At 46.1% G+C, this 17,594-nt stretch overlaps 1 protein-coding gene across 3 annotated transcripts in view; it reads right to left on the minus strand.

The window, feature by feature from the left end:
* Positions 1-346: 346 nt before the first annotated feature.
* Positions 347-17,594, minus strand: part of LOC141241447 (uncharacterized) — a 221,284-nt gene continuing 204,036 nt past the window's right edge. For 2 of the 3 annotated variants that reach the window (XM_073668768.1, XM_073668770.1), the window contains exons 8-9: positions 10,425-10,568; positions 8,021-9,911 (exon numbers count right to left, since the gene is read on the minus strand). In XM_073668768.1, coding sequence (XP_073524869.1) covers positions 10,429-10,568 — 140 coding nt within the window. In that variant the 3' untranslated portion in view covers positions 8,021-9,911; positions 10,425-10,428. Of the gene's footprint in view, positions 480-8,020; positions 9,912-10,424; positions 10,569-17,594 lie in introns of those variants that run through there. The other variant, XM_073668769.1, reaches the window with a different exon arrangement.

A 17,594-nucleotide genomic window follows, 5' to 3' on the forward strand; every position in this document is an offset into this window, starting at 1 on the left:
GATGGGGGCGCAGGATGGGGGTAGCACAGTGGGGGCAGCACAGAGCAGGATGGGGGCAGCACATAGCAGGATAGGAGACCATATACCTATAAAAATGCTCACCACTCGGGCGTAGAATGGGCTCAATAGCTAGTAGATTATAATGGGTACGGGATCTCTCCGAAAAAAAAAATGCATACAACACAGAAATGTGAAGGAGGCCTAATTTAGAGATGAGGCTTCTTTGTACTTGATGTGATATGATGACTGGACCATGAAGAGAACGTTCTTCACAATCTCACAATTTATACTTTTATTACGAGCTGCAGATAGTGAGAATTTTCTGGAAAGTTCCGTCACAGACAGTAATATTCCCGTACATCACATGTGAGATACCATCGGCCCGAACCTCCAGCACAACGAGCTTCTGTTTCCCCAATTCTGAGCTTCCACTTCTCCAAATACATAAGATAGTCAGAATTTTCTCACACAACGGTTTCCTGCAGCCAAAACAACGGCACAATCATGAACCCTTCATATGTACGTAATGTATACAGTATATACAGTGCTGTGCAAATGGCGGGTGGGAAGACGCTGCAGAGTCAGAAGCTGAAGACAAGCAAGGGTTAATTGACTATTCTTATTTACAAGACACAAAGTGACAGAATAGAAGAATATCATCATCAGTATCCGGTGACCGCCCATCACCTCCATCATCAGTATCTGGTGACCGCCCATCACCTCCATCATCAGTATCTGGCGACCGCCCATCACCTCCATCATCAGTATCCGGTGACCGCCTCCATCATCAGTATCTGGTGACAGCCCATCACCTCCATCATCAGTATCTGGTGACCGCCCGTCACCTCCATCATCAGTATCTGGTGACCGCCCGTCACCTACAGCATTAGTATCTGGTGACCGCCCATCACCTCCATCATCAGTATCTGGTGACCGCCTCCATCATCAGTATCTGGTGACCGCCTGTCCCCTCCATCATCAGTATCTGGTGACCGCCCATCACCTCCATCATCAGTATCTGGTGACCGCCTCCATCATCAGTATCTGGTGACCGCCCGTCACCTCCATCATCAGTATCTGGTGACCGCCCGTCACCTACAGCATCAGTATCTGGTGACCGCCCATCACCTCCATCATCAGTATCTGGTGACTGCCTCAATCATCAGTATCTGGTGACTGTCCATCACCTCCATCATCAGTATCTGGTGACCGCCCGTCACCTCCAGCATCAATATCTGGTGACCGCCCATCACCTCCATCATCAGTATTTAGTGACCGCCCGTCACCTCCATCATCAGTATCTGTTGACCGCCCGTCACCTCCAGCATCAGTATCTGGTGACCGCACAGAAGACACACACAGAGGCTTTTTGGCAGAGTACACACACAGAACCTAACACTGTCCTCACTTGAGCGGCATCCTGTCCCTACACTAACCAGAGCAGACTGGCGGCGGCACCCGTGATCCAGTGTTTATACAGGCCTGGTCATGTGCTGCGCCGACCAATCACAGCCATGGCAATAATTGAATAATTGATATTTGGCACCGAACCCAAACAATACAACGGAAAAAGTCTGTGTTCAGAGTTCTGAGACACTGAGTGTTCGGAGTTCTGAGACACTGAGTGTTCGGAGTTCTGAGACATTGAGTGTTCGGAGTTCTGAGACACTGAGTGTTCGGAGTTCTGAGACACTGAGTGTTCGGAGTTCTGAGCCACTGAGTGTTCGGAGTTCTGAGACATTGAGTGTTCGGAGTTCTGAGACACTGAGTGTTCGGAGTTCTGAGACACTGAGTGTTCGGAGTTCTGAGACACTGAGTGTTCGGAGTTCTGAGACACTGAGTGTTCGGAGTTCTGAGCCACTGAGTGTTCGGAGTTCTGAGACACTGAGTGTTCGGAGTTCTGAGCCACTGAGTGTTCGGAGTTCTGAGACATTGAGTGTTCGGAGTTCTGAGACACTGAGTGTTCGGAGTTCTGAGACACTGAGTGTTCGGAGTTCTGAGACACTGAGTGTTCGGAGTTCTGAGACATTGAGTGTTCGGAGTTCTGAGACACTGAGTGTTCGGAGTTCTGAGACACTGAGTGTTCGGAGTTCTGAGACACTGAGTGTTCGGAGTTCTGAGACATTGAGTGTTCGGAGTTCTGAGCCACTGAGTGTTCGGAGTTCTGAGACACTGAGTGTCCGGTACAAACCCAAAACTTTTTTCTTTTCAATTTTTTCAAAAATGTTTTCTATTTTTTTTTCTTTCTTCTGTTTTTAGTTTCTTTGACTTTATAGTTTGATAAATTTGTCCTATTAAAATCTTTTAGTTCCCTATATTTTTATTCTCATGTTAATGCTGCCTTATTAACATTATTGAATGTGTTTATTCCTATAATTATGATGTCATTTGTATGGGCTGTGGACAAGGTCTCGCGATGGCCCGCGTGCACAGACCGGCTGTTAGTTGTGAATTTGGATGCGACATTGTATCTTTTCTATTTATAATAAAAATGTAGAAAGTCAAAAAGCAGAAGACAAAATCAAAAACTGATTCCATCCGGCAGGACATGGAGGACGCCCCGAAAAGATGTTTCTCCTGGCTGCAGCCTCCTGGGAACTCGCCATTTTTGAAGGTGGTAATAATTTTGCTATCAATATAATTGGTTTTGGTGGTTCTGGAGCTCAGGAAGACTGGAGAGATCCAAACATCTCAGTAATGGCCACCAGTCTCCGTGCTATCGGGCCATATGCAGAGACCCTCAGACTGGTGGCTGTTCTGGGACACCAAGTACCATCTGAACCAGAGCTCCCAATGGCGGTTCTGACTCATCTTTAGGACCAGGAGAAACCATCCAGAATGGGCAGACGCAGAGGCGTAGCTAGGGTTCAGCTCAGGGGGGGCAAAACATCTGAGTGGGCCCCTAATAAAAATAATGATTAAAACTATGGTGACGCAGTGATATTACCACCATATAGTGACCATATAGAGGTAGATACCGGTCCTGCAGAACATATAGATCACAGTATGGTTATAGATGGTGACTTACAGGTGACGTTCTCTCTGATGGACTCGTTCGCTTTTCCTGTCTTTTTCATCTGGCCCAGACCGACATGACGACTTCTCCAGCCAGGACTCGTCTGCAGAGATTACAGCACAGACACATTTGACTTCTCACATCTCCAAAACGGCCCCATCTATTCCCAACCTGCACAACCTCCTCATCCTGCTGATACCCCAATACGAATCCGCTGCTGCCGTATGTGTCCATATTACTGCACCTGCTGTGTGGCACAAAACAGCTCCTCTTACTGCTCCACATAATAATTCCCACCACTGTGCCCCCCACATAATAATGCTTCCACTGTGCCCCCATATAATGATGCCTCCACTGTGCCCCCCACATAATAATGCCACCACTGTGCCCCCCACATAATAATGCCACCACTGTGCCCCCCACATAATAATGCCTCCACTGTGCCCCCCACATAATAATGCCACCACTGTGCCCTCCCCATAATAATGCCACCACTGTGCCCCCCACATAATAATGTCACCACTGTGCCCCCCACATAATAATGCCACCACTGTGCCCCCCACATAATAATGCCTCCACTGTGCCCCCCACATAATAATGCCTCCACTGTGCCCCCCACATAATAATGCCACCACTGTGCCCCCCACATAATAATGCCTCAACTGTGCCCCCCACATAATAATGCCACCACTGTGCCCCCCACATAATAATGCCACCACTGTGCCCCCCACATAATAATGCCTCCACTGTGCCCCCCACATAATAATGCTTCCACTGTGCCCCCATATAATGATGCCTCCACTGTTCCCCCCACATAATAATGCCACCACTGTGCCCCCCACATAATAATGCCTCCACTGTACCCCCATATAATGATGCCTCCACTGTACCCCCCACATAATAATGCCCACCACTGTGCCCCCATATAATGATGCCTCCACTGTGCCCCCCACATAATAATGTCACCACTGTGCCCCCCACATAATAATGCCACCACTGTGCCCCCCACATAATAATGCCTCAACTGTGCCCCCCACATAATAATGCCACCACTGTGCCCCCCACATAATAATGCTTCCACTGTGCCCCCATATAATGATGCCTCCACTGTGCCCCCCACATAATAATGCCACCACTGTGCCCCCACATAATAATGCCCACCACTGTGCCCCCCACATAATAATGCCACCACTGTGCCCCCCACATAATAATGCTTCCACTGTGCCCCCATATAATGATGCCTCCACTGTGCCCCCCACATAATAATGCCACCACTGTGCCCCCCACATAATAATGCCTCCACTGTACCCCCATATAATGATGCCTCCACTGTACCCCCCACATAATAATGCCCACCACTGTGCCCCCATATAATGATGCCTCCACTGTGCCCCCCACATAATAATGCCACCACTGTGCCCCCCACATAATAATGCCACCACTGTGCCCCCCACATAATAATGCCTCAACTGTGCCCCCCACATAATAATGCCACCACTGTGCCCCCCACATAATAATGCTTCCACTGTGCCCCCATATAATGATGCCTCCACTGTGCCCCCCACATAATAATGCCACCACTGTGCCCCCACATAATAATGCCCACCACTGTGCCCCCCACATAATAATGCCACCACTGTGTCCCCCACATAATAATGCCACCACTGTGCGCCCCACATAATAATGCCACCACTGTGCCCCCACATAATAATGCCCACCACTGTGCCCCCCACATAATAATGCCACCACTGTGCCCCCCACATAATAATGCTACCACTGTGCCCCACATTATAATGCCCACCACTGTGCCCCCCACATAATAATGCCCCCACACTGCCCCCCACATAATAATGCCACCACTGTGCGCCCCACATAATAATGTCACCACTGTGCCCCCACATAATAATGCCCACCACTGTGCCCCCCACATAATAATGCCACCACTGTGCCCCCCACATAATAATGCTACCACTGTGCCCCCACATTATAATGCCCACCACTGTGCCCCCCACATAATAATGCCACCACTGTGCCCCCCACATAATAATGCCTCCACTGTGCCCCCCACATAATAATGCCCACCACTGTGCCCCCCACATAATAATGCCTCCACTGTGCCCCCCACATAATAATGCCCACCACTGTGCCCCCCACATAATAATGCCACCCCTGTGCCCCCCACATAATAATGCTACCACTGTGCCCCCACATTATAATGCCCACCACTGTGCCCCCCACATAATAATGCCACCACTGTGCCCCCCACATAATAATGCCACCACTGTGCCCCCCACATAATAATGCCACCACTGTGCGCCCCACATAATAATGCCTCCACTGTGCCCCCCACATAATAATGCCTCCACTGTGCCCCCCACATAATAATGCCACCACTGTGCCCCCACATAATAATGCCCACCACTGTGCCCCCCACATAATAATGCGTCCATTGTGCCCCCATATTATGATGCCTCCACTGTGCCCCCACCTAATATTGTCGCCACTTTACCCCTTACATAGTAATAACGCCTCCTTTGTGCCCTCTAGATGGTAAAATTGCCTCCTAGAAAATATTAATGCCCTGTCCAAGTGCCCTAGAAAACAGTGTGCCCCTTTGATGGCCACAATACCCTGAGTGCCCTATAACAATAATGCTTCTTAAGTGCCCACTTAACTTTTAATAACATCCACTGAGTCCCCAATGTACAGCTCCTCTATATGCAGTATTGTGGGACTGCTGCTCCTTTATATAGAGTATGATGTCCTCACAGCTCCCCTATACACAGCATGGTGGTCCCACTGCTCCGCTATACACAGTATGATGTCCCCACAGCTCCCCTATACACAGTATGGTGGTCCCACTGCTCCACTATACACAGTATGGTGGTCCCACAGCTCCTCTATATATACTACGATGTCCCCACAGCTCCGTTATACACAGAATGATGCCCCCACAGCTCCTCTATACATAGTATGATGTCCCCACAGCTCCCCTATACACAGTATGGTGGTCCCACTGCTCCACTATACACAGTATGGTGGTCCCACAGCTCCTCTATATATACTATGATGTCCCCACAGCTCCGTTATACACAGAATGATGCCCCCACAGCTCCTCTATACATAGTATGATGTCCCCACAGCTCCCCTATACACAGTATGGTGGTCCCACTGCTCCACTATACACAGTATGGTGGTCCCACAGCTCCTCTATATATACTACGATGTCCCCACAGCTCCGTTATACACAGAATGATGCCCCCACAGCTCCTCTATACATAGTATGATGTCCCCACAGCTCCGCTATACACAGTATGGTGGTCCCACTGCTCCACTATACACAGTATGGTGGTCCCACAGCTCCTCTATATATACTACGATGTCCCCACAGCTCCGTTATACACAGAATGATGCCCCCCACAGCTCCTCTATACATAGTATGATGTCCCCACAGCTCCCCTATACACAGTATGGTGGTCCCACTGCTCCACTATACACAGTATGGTGGTCCCACAGCTCCTCTATATATACTACGATGTCCCCACAGCTCCGTTATACACAGAATGATGCCCCCACAGCTCCTCTATACATAGTATGATGTCCCCACAGCTCCCCTATACACAGTATGGTGGTCCCACAGCTCCTCTATATATACTATGATGTCCCCACAGCTCCGTTATACATATAATGATGCCCCCACAGCTCAGAGTCAGAACCTGACTACTGATTGTGGAAGTAACAGTCAGTCACAGACAATGATGACTCAATTGTGAAAATGGTTCATTTTAATTTCAAAGTCGCATCATAAATTCTCTCCACGGCAAATCAGTAGAGAGATCGATGCCAGATATTCACCGGCCAATAAAAAGTCCATGAACAGACGCCGCCCAGAGGGGATTACACATGGAGGAGCTCACCTGGACGCCTCAGGGGAACGACGCCTCAGGGCAGGGATGCCTCAGGGGAGGGACGCCTCAGGGGAGGGACGCCTCAGGGGAAGGATGCCTCAGGGGAGGGACGCCTCAGGGGAGGGACGCCTCAGGGGAACGACGCCTCAGGGCAGGGATGCCTCAGGGGAGGGACGCCTCAGGGGAAGGACGCCTCAGGGCAGGGATGCCTCAGGGGAGGGACGCCTCAGGGGAGGGACGCCTCAGGGGAGGGATGCCTACGTGGCCACAACTCGATATCTGGAATTAGAAAAAGCAGCGGACCTAGCAATGAGGGCAGGGCAAGAGTAATCGCATTATCATTAGTAGGAGTGGCCAGCAGTCATCTAATTATCATAAAAGGGTGAGGTCATAATTAATCTCATTATCATAAGGGGGTGGGGTCATTCATCTCATTATTATTAGAGGGGGGCTCAGAGGGGTCATCTCATTATTATTAGAGGGGGGTCAGAGGGGTCATCTCATTATCATTAGTAGGAGTGGCCAGCAGTCATCTAATTATCATAAAAGGGTGAGGTCATAATTAATCTCATTATCATAAGGGGGCTGGGGCATCAGTCACCTCATTATCATTAGAGGGCGGGGTCAGAGGTCACCTCATTAGCATTAGGGCTCATTGACACCACTATATTTTCGGTCCATGTTTTTCCGATATAATTTTTACAATATACAGAGTATCTCAGCGTGCGCTGGATTCCTCCGGATGAGGCTCGGCATTCAGGACAATGAGTGCGTGAGACATCAGGTGCCGCACAGAGAAAGAATAGATCCGATTCTTTCTGGGACATCACAATCTGTAACAGGAAACTAAAAATCCTCGTGGAAATGATTCATTACTTTTCTGATGGACACTGAGCGATGTTTTATAAGCTCGTGTGAACCTGCCCTTAGGGGGCGGGATCAACAGAGTCATCTGATTATTAGAGGGCGGAGTCAGCAGTTATCTCTATGATAAGAGGGAGGAGTCAGCAGCGTAATCTCATTATTATTAGAGGGCGGGGTCATCAGATCAGATCGACAATGTCTGTCTTGAATTGATAAAGGACGACTCCAGAACTAATAGTCGCTGCAGATTTATGGATATTACAGGAAATGTTTGGAACAAAGTAGAAGTTTGTCATCAGTTTATCAATCAGAATGATCACTGCTGACATTCAGTTAAGGGTTTAATGATGACATCACACCAATCAGAGTGTCCACTGATGACATCACATCTAACAGAGTGTCCACTGATGACATCACATGAGCGGATTGTCCACTGATGACATCACACCGATCCGAGTGTACACTTATGACATCACATCTAACAGTGTCCACTGATGACATCACATGAGCAGATTGTCCACTGATGACATCACACCGATCCGAGTGTACACTGATGACATTACACCAGAGTGTCCACTGATGACATCACACCGATCAGAGTGTCCACTGATGACATCACACCGATCAGAGTGTACACTGATGACATTACACCAGAGTGTCCACTGATGACATCACACCGATCAGAGTGTCCACTGATGACATCACACCGATCAGAGTGTCCACTGATGACATCACACCAATCAGAGTGTACACTAATGACATCACACTGATCAGAGTCTCCACTGATGACATTACACCAGTGTCCACTGATGACATCACATGAGCAGATTGTCCACTGATGACATCACACCGATCCGAGTGTACACCGATGACATTACACCAGAGTGTCCACTGATGACATCACACCGATCCGAGTGTACACCGATGACATTACACCAGAGTGTCCACTGATGACATCACACCGATCCGAGTGTACACCGATGACATTACACCAGAGTGTCCACTGATGACATCACACCGATCAGAGTGTCCACTGATGACATCACACCGATCAGAGTGTACACTAATGACATCACACTGATCAGAGTGTACACTGATGACATTACACCAGAGTGTCCACTGATGACATCACACCGATCAGAGTGTACACTGATGACATCACACCGATCAGAGTGTACACTGATGACATTACACCAGAGTGTCCACTGATGACATCACACCAATCAGAGTGTACACTGATGACATTACACCAGAGTGTCCACTGATGACATCACACCGATCAGAGTGTCCACTGATGACATCACAGCGATCAGAGTGTCCACTGATGACATTACACCAGAGTGTCCCCTGATGACATCACACCGATCAGAGTGTACACTGATGACATTACACCAGTGTCCACTGATGACATCACTCCGATCCGAGTGTACACTAATGATATTACACCAGAGTATCCACTGATGACATCGCACCGATCAGAGTGTCCACTAATGACATCACACCGATCAGAGTGTCCACTGATGACATCACACTGATCAGAGTCTCCACTGATGACATCACACTGATCAGAGTCTCCACTGATGAGATCCCACTGATCAGAGTCTCCACTGATGAGATCCCACTGATCAGAGTGTACACTAATGACATCACACTGATCAGAGTCTCCACTGATGACATCACACTGATCAGAGTCTCCACTGATGACATCACTCTGATCAGAGTCTCCACTAATGACATCACACTGATCAGAGTCTCCACTGATGAGATCCCACTGATCAGAGTGGCCAGGCCTGAGACATGGTCCACACTTGGAGGATGTGCAGAGGAGGGACCGGTATAATTTCTGGTAGTCACTATATTAAGATTATTATTCACAGTTCTTCACCCGACCACCACTGTTGATTTTTTCCCACGACGTTTCTTCTCCATAAAGTCACACAGTAATTTGTACATAAAATCAGAGGACACAAGGCAGCGAGACGCGTCTGGAGACATCTTCTGTCTTTTCTGGCTGCTGTTCAGGGAGGAGTGAAGAGGAAGCCATTATTGTCCATGCAGAAATGAAAAATGCAAATTGTAGACCAACAGGACGCAGAGACTCTCAGAAGCCGCACGAGAAGATTCTGTGGGTAGAAGACGACATTGTGAGAGACGAGGAGACATGTACAGGAGGCGTCCCACCAACCAGGCACAGGCACCCCCGCTCTGCTGCCTGCCACTGTGCTGCCTGCTCACGTGACTGTTCATCATCAGCTCCCCCTGCTGGTTGCCCTTTTCACAGGCAAATCCCATACTGCAGGCACTTACCTCCCAACCCATAAATCCATATTCACTGGACATTGCAAGCTTTGTCCCAATTAGTCCAGAAACAGCCACAAAATATTCCAAAAAATGTTCATTTTTGGTCATAAATTCCTCCCCTTCGGGTAAGTTTGTAGCCACAGCCCTGCAAGAAGTAGGTACGCAGTCTGCTAGCTTCACAACGGACCACCACCTGCCTGTACCGGGGCTTCTACCAGACATTGTAATAGCCCACCTGCAGAATGGACCAGCAGCGGCCCTATGGGAAGGCCTGATATTAGGTGGCCACCAGGCATCACTGATATGAATCTTGTCACACGGGACATTAATCGTACCTCATCATTGATCCTGTCTCGTATTGCGTCCAATGTAAAACGCGGCGAAGAGAAGCGGAGCGGTCGTCACAATCAGCGCCACAACACCACCGATTACAGACTTCTGCAGGCAAGTCATGCAAGGATCTCGTGAGGAGGACCCTTCTAAAACAGAAAGGTACAGAACATCAATATGTGATCTGGTCTGTGCGTGATCTGCTCTACATGGTCCCAAATCTACATGTGATCTACTCTACATGGTCCCAAATCTACATGTGATCTACTCTACATGGTCCCAAATCTGCATGTGATCTACTCTACATGATCCCAAATCTACCTGTTATCTACTCTACATGGTCCCAAATCTACATGTGATCTACTCTACATGGTCCCAAATCTACCTGTGATCTACTCTACATGGTCCCAAATCTACATGTGATCTACTCTACATGGTCCCAAATCTACATGTGATCTACTCTATATGGTCCCAAATCTACATGTGATCTACTCCACATTGTCCCAGATCTACATGTGATCTACTCTACATGGTCCAAAATCTACATGTGGTCTACTCTATATGGTCCCAAATCTACATGTGATCTACTCTACATGGTCCCAAATCTACATGTGATCTACTCTACATGGTCCCAAATCTACATGTGATCTACTCTACATGATCCCAAATCTACCTGTTATCTACTCTACATGGTCCCAAATCTACATGTGATCTACTCTACATGGTCCCAAATCTACCTGTGATCTACTCTACATGGTCCCAAATCTACATGTGATCTACTCTACATGGTCCCAAATCTACATGTGATCTACTCTATATGGTCCCAAATCTACATGTGATCTACTCCACATTGTCCCAGATCTACATGTGATCTACTCTACATGGTCCAAAATCTACATGTGGTCTACTCTATATGGTCCCAAATCTACATGTGATCTACTCTACATGGTCCCAAATCTACATGTGATCTACTCTACATGGTCCCAAATCTACCTGTTATCTACTCTACATGGTCCCAAATCTACATGTGATCTACTCTACATGGTCCCAAATCTACCTGTGATCTACTCTACATGGTCCCAAATCTACATGTGATCTACTCTACATGGTCCCAAATCTACATGTGATCTACTCTATATGGTCCCAAATCTACATGTGATCTACTCCACATTGTCCCAAATCTACATGTGATCTACTCTACATGGTCCAAAATCTACATGTGGTCTACTCTATATGGTCCCAAATCTACATGTGATCTACTCTACATGGTCCCAAATCTACATGTGATCTACTCTACATGGTCCCAAATCTACATGTGATCTATTCCACATAGTCCCAATCCTACATGTGATCTACTCTACATGGTCACAATCCTACATGTGATCTACTCTACATGGTCCCAAATCTACATGTGATCTACTCTACATGGTCCTGATCCTACATGTGATCTACTCTACATGGTCCCAAATCTACATGTGATCTACTCTACATGGTCCCAAATATACATATGATCTACTCTACATGGTCCCAAATCTACATGTGATCTACTCTACATGGTCCCAAATCGACATGTGATCTACTCTACATGGCCCCGAATCTACATGTGATCTACTCCACATGGTCCCAATCCTACATGTAATCTACTCTACATGGCCCCAATCCTACATATGATCTACTCTACATATTTCCAACCCTACATCCTGTAACCTATTCTACATGTTCTCAACCCTATGTGTTGTCATTATTACATAAAATCCACTCTAAATGCTTTCAAGCCTATAAATGTGATCTACTTTACAGGAATTCAATCTTGCCCAAGATCTGCTCTACATGTTCTCAACCCTACATCAAATCCACTTTACATGTTGAGGACTCTATGAGTGATCCACTCTGTTATCAGCTCTGCAATTAATCTACTCTACTTTACATGTTCTCAATCCTACACGAGATAATAATAATAATAATAATACTTTTATTTCTATAGCGCCAACATATTCCACAGCACTTTACATTTTAGAGGGGACTTGTACAGGCAATAAATCACCAGATACAAGAGGGGTGAGGGTCCTGCGGCTCGCAAGCTGCAATCTATGAGCAAATAGGGGACACATGAAAGGTGGATGGTAACAATTGCTTGTATTGTACGGTCCGGTCATCAGTATAATAAAGTGGGTGTTCACATAATGCTGCAAGCAATGCAGCATGAACCGGTCACCAGCCAGTATGTGTACAGACACAGAGGGCTATTAAGTGCATGGAGGGTGTGAAGAAAATTTTGTATGGGCAAAACATGAGGTGAGGTGATAGGCCAGTCTAAAGAAATGGGTTTTTATATCTCGCTTAAAACTGTAGGTATTGAGAATTTATCAAATTGTCCTGGTAGTGCATTCCAAAGAATTGGTGCAGCACGTGAGAAGTCTGGGAGACGAGAGGGGGAGGTTCCGATTCTGGAGGATCTTAATCTTAGGTCATTAGCACCTAAGATTAACAGAGGAACAGAGGGCACGCGTAGGATGGTAGACTGAGACAAGTGAGGAGATGTAGGGGGGTGCTGGAGCATTTTGTGGGTAAGAGTGATAACTATAAGGTTATATTGAACTTTGTAGCGGATGGGCAACCAGTGCAACGACTGGCACAATTCTTGAAATGTTTGAGGTATAGATGACATGAGCGGGCAAGTGACCAGATGTGGGGACTGAAGGAAAGATCTAAATCAAGTATGACCCCAAGACAGCAGACATGTTGCCACGTAGCGCACGTCCCCCGATGCGCGTTTTGGCTGTATATAAATACACATGGATACAATGGATGTAATCGATATATAATGTACATAGACCAACTTGTGTACTAACCTACAGGTTATATGACTAGATATTGTAAATTGTGGACATCCTATTCAGTTGTGTTATTCCATATAACCAAGAGTCAAAGTGCTTCAATACAGCCATTGTATCATATTACCTCAATTAGTGAAACCACGTAGCACACATCCCCCGACGCTCGTTTCGGCATGAGCCTTTCTCAAGGGGTACATATCCATTTTTGAGCACATGTGGGCCCTATTTATAGTGGACTCATGCAAATGATATGTACCCCTTGAGAAAGGCTCTCGCAAGAACCGTGCAAGTTTTCAGTGACAGAAATGATTGCTCAATCCAGCCACTGATGTTCTGTAATATCCCACCGCTGCCACCAATTTGTCAGGGATCCCCACACAGCGACGACACCGGGGAAATCACGTGATATCTCGGCATTGCTGTCACGCTGTCAGTATTTCGTCCGGAATCATGAGCACGCAATTCAGATTACTCGCTACGTGGATATCGGCAAGCGACCAGTGAGAGTATGGCGTCACACCTCTGGGTTCCAAAGCCTGGAGTCACGTACCATCACTGTCAGCTTCATGATAGCCTGATTATTAATATTATTCTCTGCCACCACCGGCCGAGTTTGAAATATAATACAAACGGGCGCCTTCGTTTTGGTACTGTGTATGGCTTCGGAGGAGGGAACAATTACAGGACAAAAGAAACAGAACTATTAAATTTTATATTTAATCCAAAAGGGAGACAGTGATAAGGAAAAATATATATACAAGGATGTTTGTAAATGTTTTTTCCCAGCAATATGCGCTCCTGAAGGATGATGATGGAACTTGATATTCGGATTCAAAGAATTTTTATTTCAAACTAAAATACTGTATTTTAGTTTGAAATAAAAATTCTTTGAATCCGAATATCAAGTTCCATCATCATCCTTCAGGAGCGCATATTGCTGGGAAAAAACATTTACAAAGTGGTATTGCCTATGAAAGCTCTGTCCAGTGCTCTCATCAGCTCCCAGATTTCTGCAGCAAACTGAATGGATAGAGGAATGGAGTGATCCACTGATTGGATTTACATGCTTTACCTCAAGATACCAAATAGGTGAGTGGATTTATACTGAGTATATACCCTTGGAATCTAACTACTACACTTAGAAGCCTGCGCTTCCTATTTTCTCTCCCTACAATCCCCTCTTGTTTCATATACAAGGATGTTACAAGGGAGACATTAAAATACATAGGCAGTTACATAAAATAAACAGGATAAAAAGAAGAAAAACTTACACTATATGATCGCGGAGATGATTCAATATACAGTTATATGAAAACGTTTGGGCACCCCTATTAATCTTAAGCTTAATTTTTTTAAAAATTGGTGTTTTTGCAACAGCTATTTCAGTTTGATATCTGTAATAACTGTTGGACACAGTAATGTTTCTGCCTTGAAATGAGGTTTATTGTACTAACAGAAAATGTGCAATCTGCATTCAAACAAAATTTGACAGGTGCATAAGTATGGGCACCTCACCAGAAAAGTGACATTAATATTTAGTAGATCCTCCTTTTGCAAAAATAACAGCCTCTAGTCGCTTCCTGTAGCTTTTAATGAGTTCCTGGATCCTGGATGAAGGTATTTTTGACCATTCCTCTTTACAAAACAATTCCAGTTCAGTTAAGTTTGATGGTCGCCGAGCATGGACAGCCCTCTTCAAATGATCCCACAGATGTTCAATGATATTCAGGTCTGGGGACTGGGATGGCCATTCCAGAACATTGTAATTGTTCCTCTGCATGAATGCCTGAGTAGATTTGAAGCGGTGTTTTGGATCATTGTCTTGCTGAAAGATCCATCCCCTGCGTAACTTCAACTTTGTCACTGATTCTTGAACAATATTGTCAAGAATCTGCTGATACTGAGTGGAATCCATGCGTCCCTCAACTTTAACAAGATTCCCGGTGCCGGCATTGGCCACACAGCCCCAAAGCATGATGGAACCTCCACCAAATTTTACTGTGGGTAGCAAGTGTTTTTCTTGGAATGCTGTGTTTTTTTGCCACCATGCATAACGCCTTTTTGTATGACCAAACAACTCAATCTTGGTTTCATCAGTCCACAGGACCTTCTTCCAAATAGAAATTGGCTTCTCCAAATGTGCTTTTGCATACCTCAGCCGACTCTGTTTGTGGCGTGCTTGCAGAAACGGCTTCTTTCGCATCAGTCTCCCATACAGCTTCTCCTTGTGCAAAGTGCGTTGTATAGTTGACCGATGCACAGTGACACCATCTGCAGCAAGTTGATGCTGCAGCTCTCTGGAGGTGGTCTGAGGTTTGTCCTTGACTGATCTCACCATTCTTCTTCTCTGCATTTCTGATGTTTTTCTTGGCCTGCCACTTCTGGCCTTAGCAAGAACTGTCCCTGTGTTCTTCCATTTCCTTACTATGTTCCTCACAGTGGAAACTGACAGGTTAAATCTCTGAGACAGCTTTTTGTATCCTTCCCCTGAACAACTATGTTGAATAATCTTTGTTTTCAGATCATTTGACAGTTGTTTTGAGGAGCCCATGATGCCACTCTTCAGAGGAGATTCAAACAGGAGAGCAACTTGCAAGTGGCCACTTTAAGTAGCTTTTCTCATGATTGCATACACCTGGCTCTGAAGTTCAAAGCTCAATGAGGTTACAAAACCAAAAAAAGTGCTTTAGTACCTCAGTAAAAAGTAGGTAGGAGTATTTAAAACAAGAAAATGATAAGGGTGCCCATACTTATGCACAGGTCAAATTTTGTTTGAATGCAGATTGCACATTTTCTGTTAGTACAATAAACCTCATTTCAAGGCAGAAACATTACTGTGTCCAACAGTTATTACATAGATCAAACTGAAATAGCTGTTGCAAAAACACCCATTTTTAAAAAACATTAAGCTTAAGATTAATAGGGGTGCCCAAACTTTTTCATATAACTGTAGGTGGAGGAGGGGCTCTCCAGTTTGATTATGCTGTTATCGAACAGGACCCATTGCTTATAATGCTTATACCCCCTGGCAATGAGTGCTCCTGTATTCTCCATGGGTTCTCTTATACCTAAGGGGAGATCTGGCCACATGCCCCCTGTGGTGACATTATGTGGGCTGGTCCCCAACCTGTACATTTTTATTCTAAACGCTAACTTCTGCAATAACTCATCGCTCGTTGATCACAGAAGCTTGCAAACTACGCCATTTTTTCCCTTATGATTTTATCTTCAGTTAGAGACCACATATCGCATAGCTGCAGTCTGCTATTCTGGGATTTTTGCGCTACAGCTGTTATGTTCTGCTACCAAAGCTAAGGAAAGAGAGGAGATCTGTCCCTACTATAGGACTCAGCTGAATCCCTACGATGTAACAGGGAACCTGATCCTGCGATCAGACCTGCTAAAGTCCTAATCTAGTCTGTACGGAGACCTATAGATGTGGGGAGGGAATCCCTACAAGTACTAAGGACTGGGAGGAATATGGGACACCTCCTAACAGAAATAGTAGCAGACAGACGAACAAACAAAATAGATAGAACATAGAGGTCCGTAGACCAAGCAAACTAACAGAGCTAGATACAGAGCACAGGCTAGCTAGAAAGTAGATATACAATGAAGTCCAGCAAAGCCAAAAGGGCGGAGCAGGATTAAATAGGCCAACAAGGTCATGTGACCAGCAAAGGAAAAAAAAACCTAACAGCAAGGTTCTAACAGTACCCCCCCTTCTAAGAGGATCCTCCGGATCCCCTAGGACCAGGCTTATCAGGAAATCTCCTGTGAAACGCTCTGATAAGTCTGGACGCGGAAACATCATCTGACCTCACCCAAGAGTTATCCTCGGGTCCGAAACCTTTCCAGGCCACAAGATACTGCAAACTACCTCTATACCGTCTAGAGTCAAGGATGCGAGAAATTTCATATTCCCCGTCCTCCACCACCGGAGGAACAGAGGCAGAGGCGTCACCATCCGACACAACAGCTTTTTTTAACAGAGAGACATGAAATACCGGATTAATTCTCCAGGAGGTAGGAACCTCCAACCTAACAGCAGATTGGTTGACAACCTGAAGCACCTTAAAGGGCCCTACAAACTTGGGACCCAATTTCTTAGAAGGAATCCTCAACCGCAGATTCCTAGAGGACAACCAAACCATGTCACCAACAGCGAACAAAACCTCCTGTCGTTTCCTATCAAAGTAGTCTTTAGATTTTCTGTTGGCCTGCTGAAGATTACCACGCACATCCGTCCAAACTCTTTCCAAATCACCGGAAAAATTCTCCTCCTCAGGCACGGCAGATCCCAACTTGGAGAACGACCCAAACGACGGATGTCTCCCA

This window comes from Phyllobates terribilis, unplaced genomic scaffold (assembly GCF_046119375.1).
Source record: "Phyllobates terribilis strain yellow unplaced genomic scaffold, ASM4611937v1 Scaffold_2__4_contigs__length_985480577, whole genome shotgun sequence".
NCBI lineage: Eukaryota > Metazoa > Chordata > Amphibia > Anura > Dendrobatidae > Phyllobates > Phyllobates terribilis.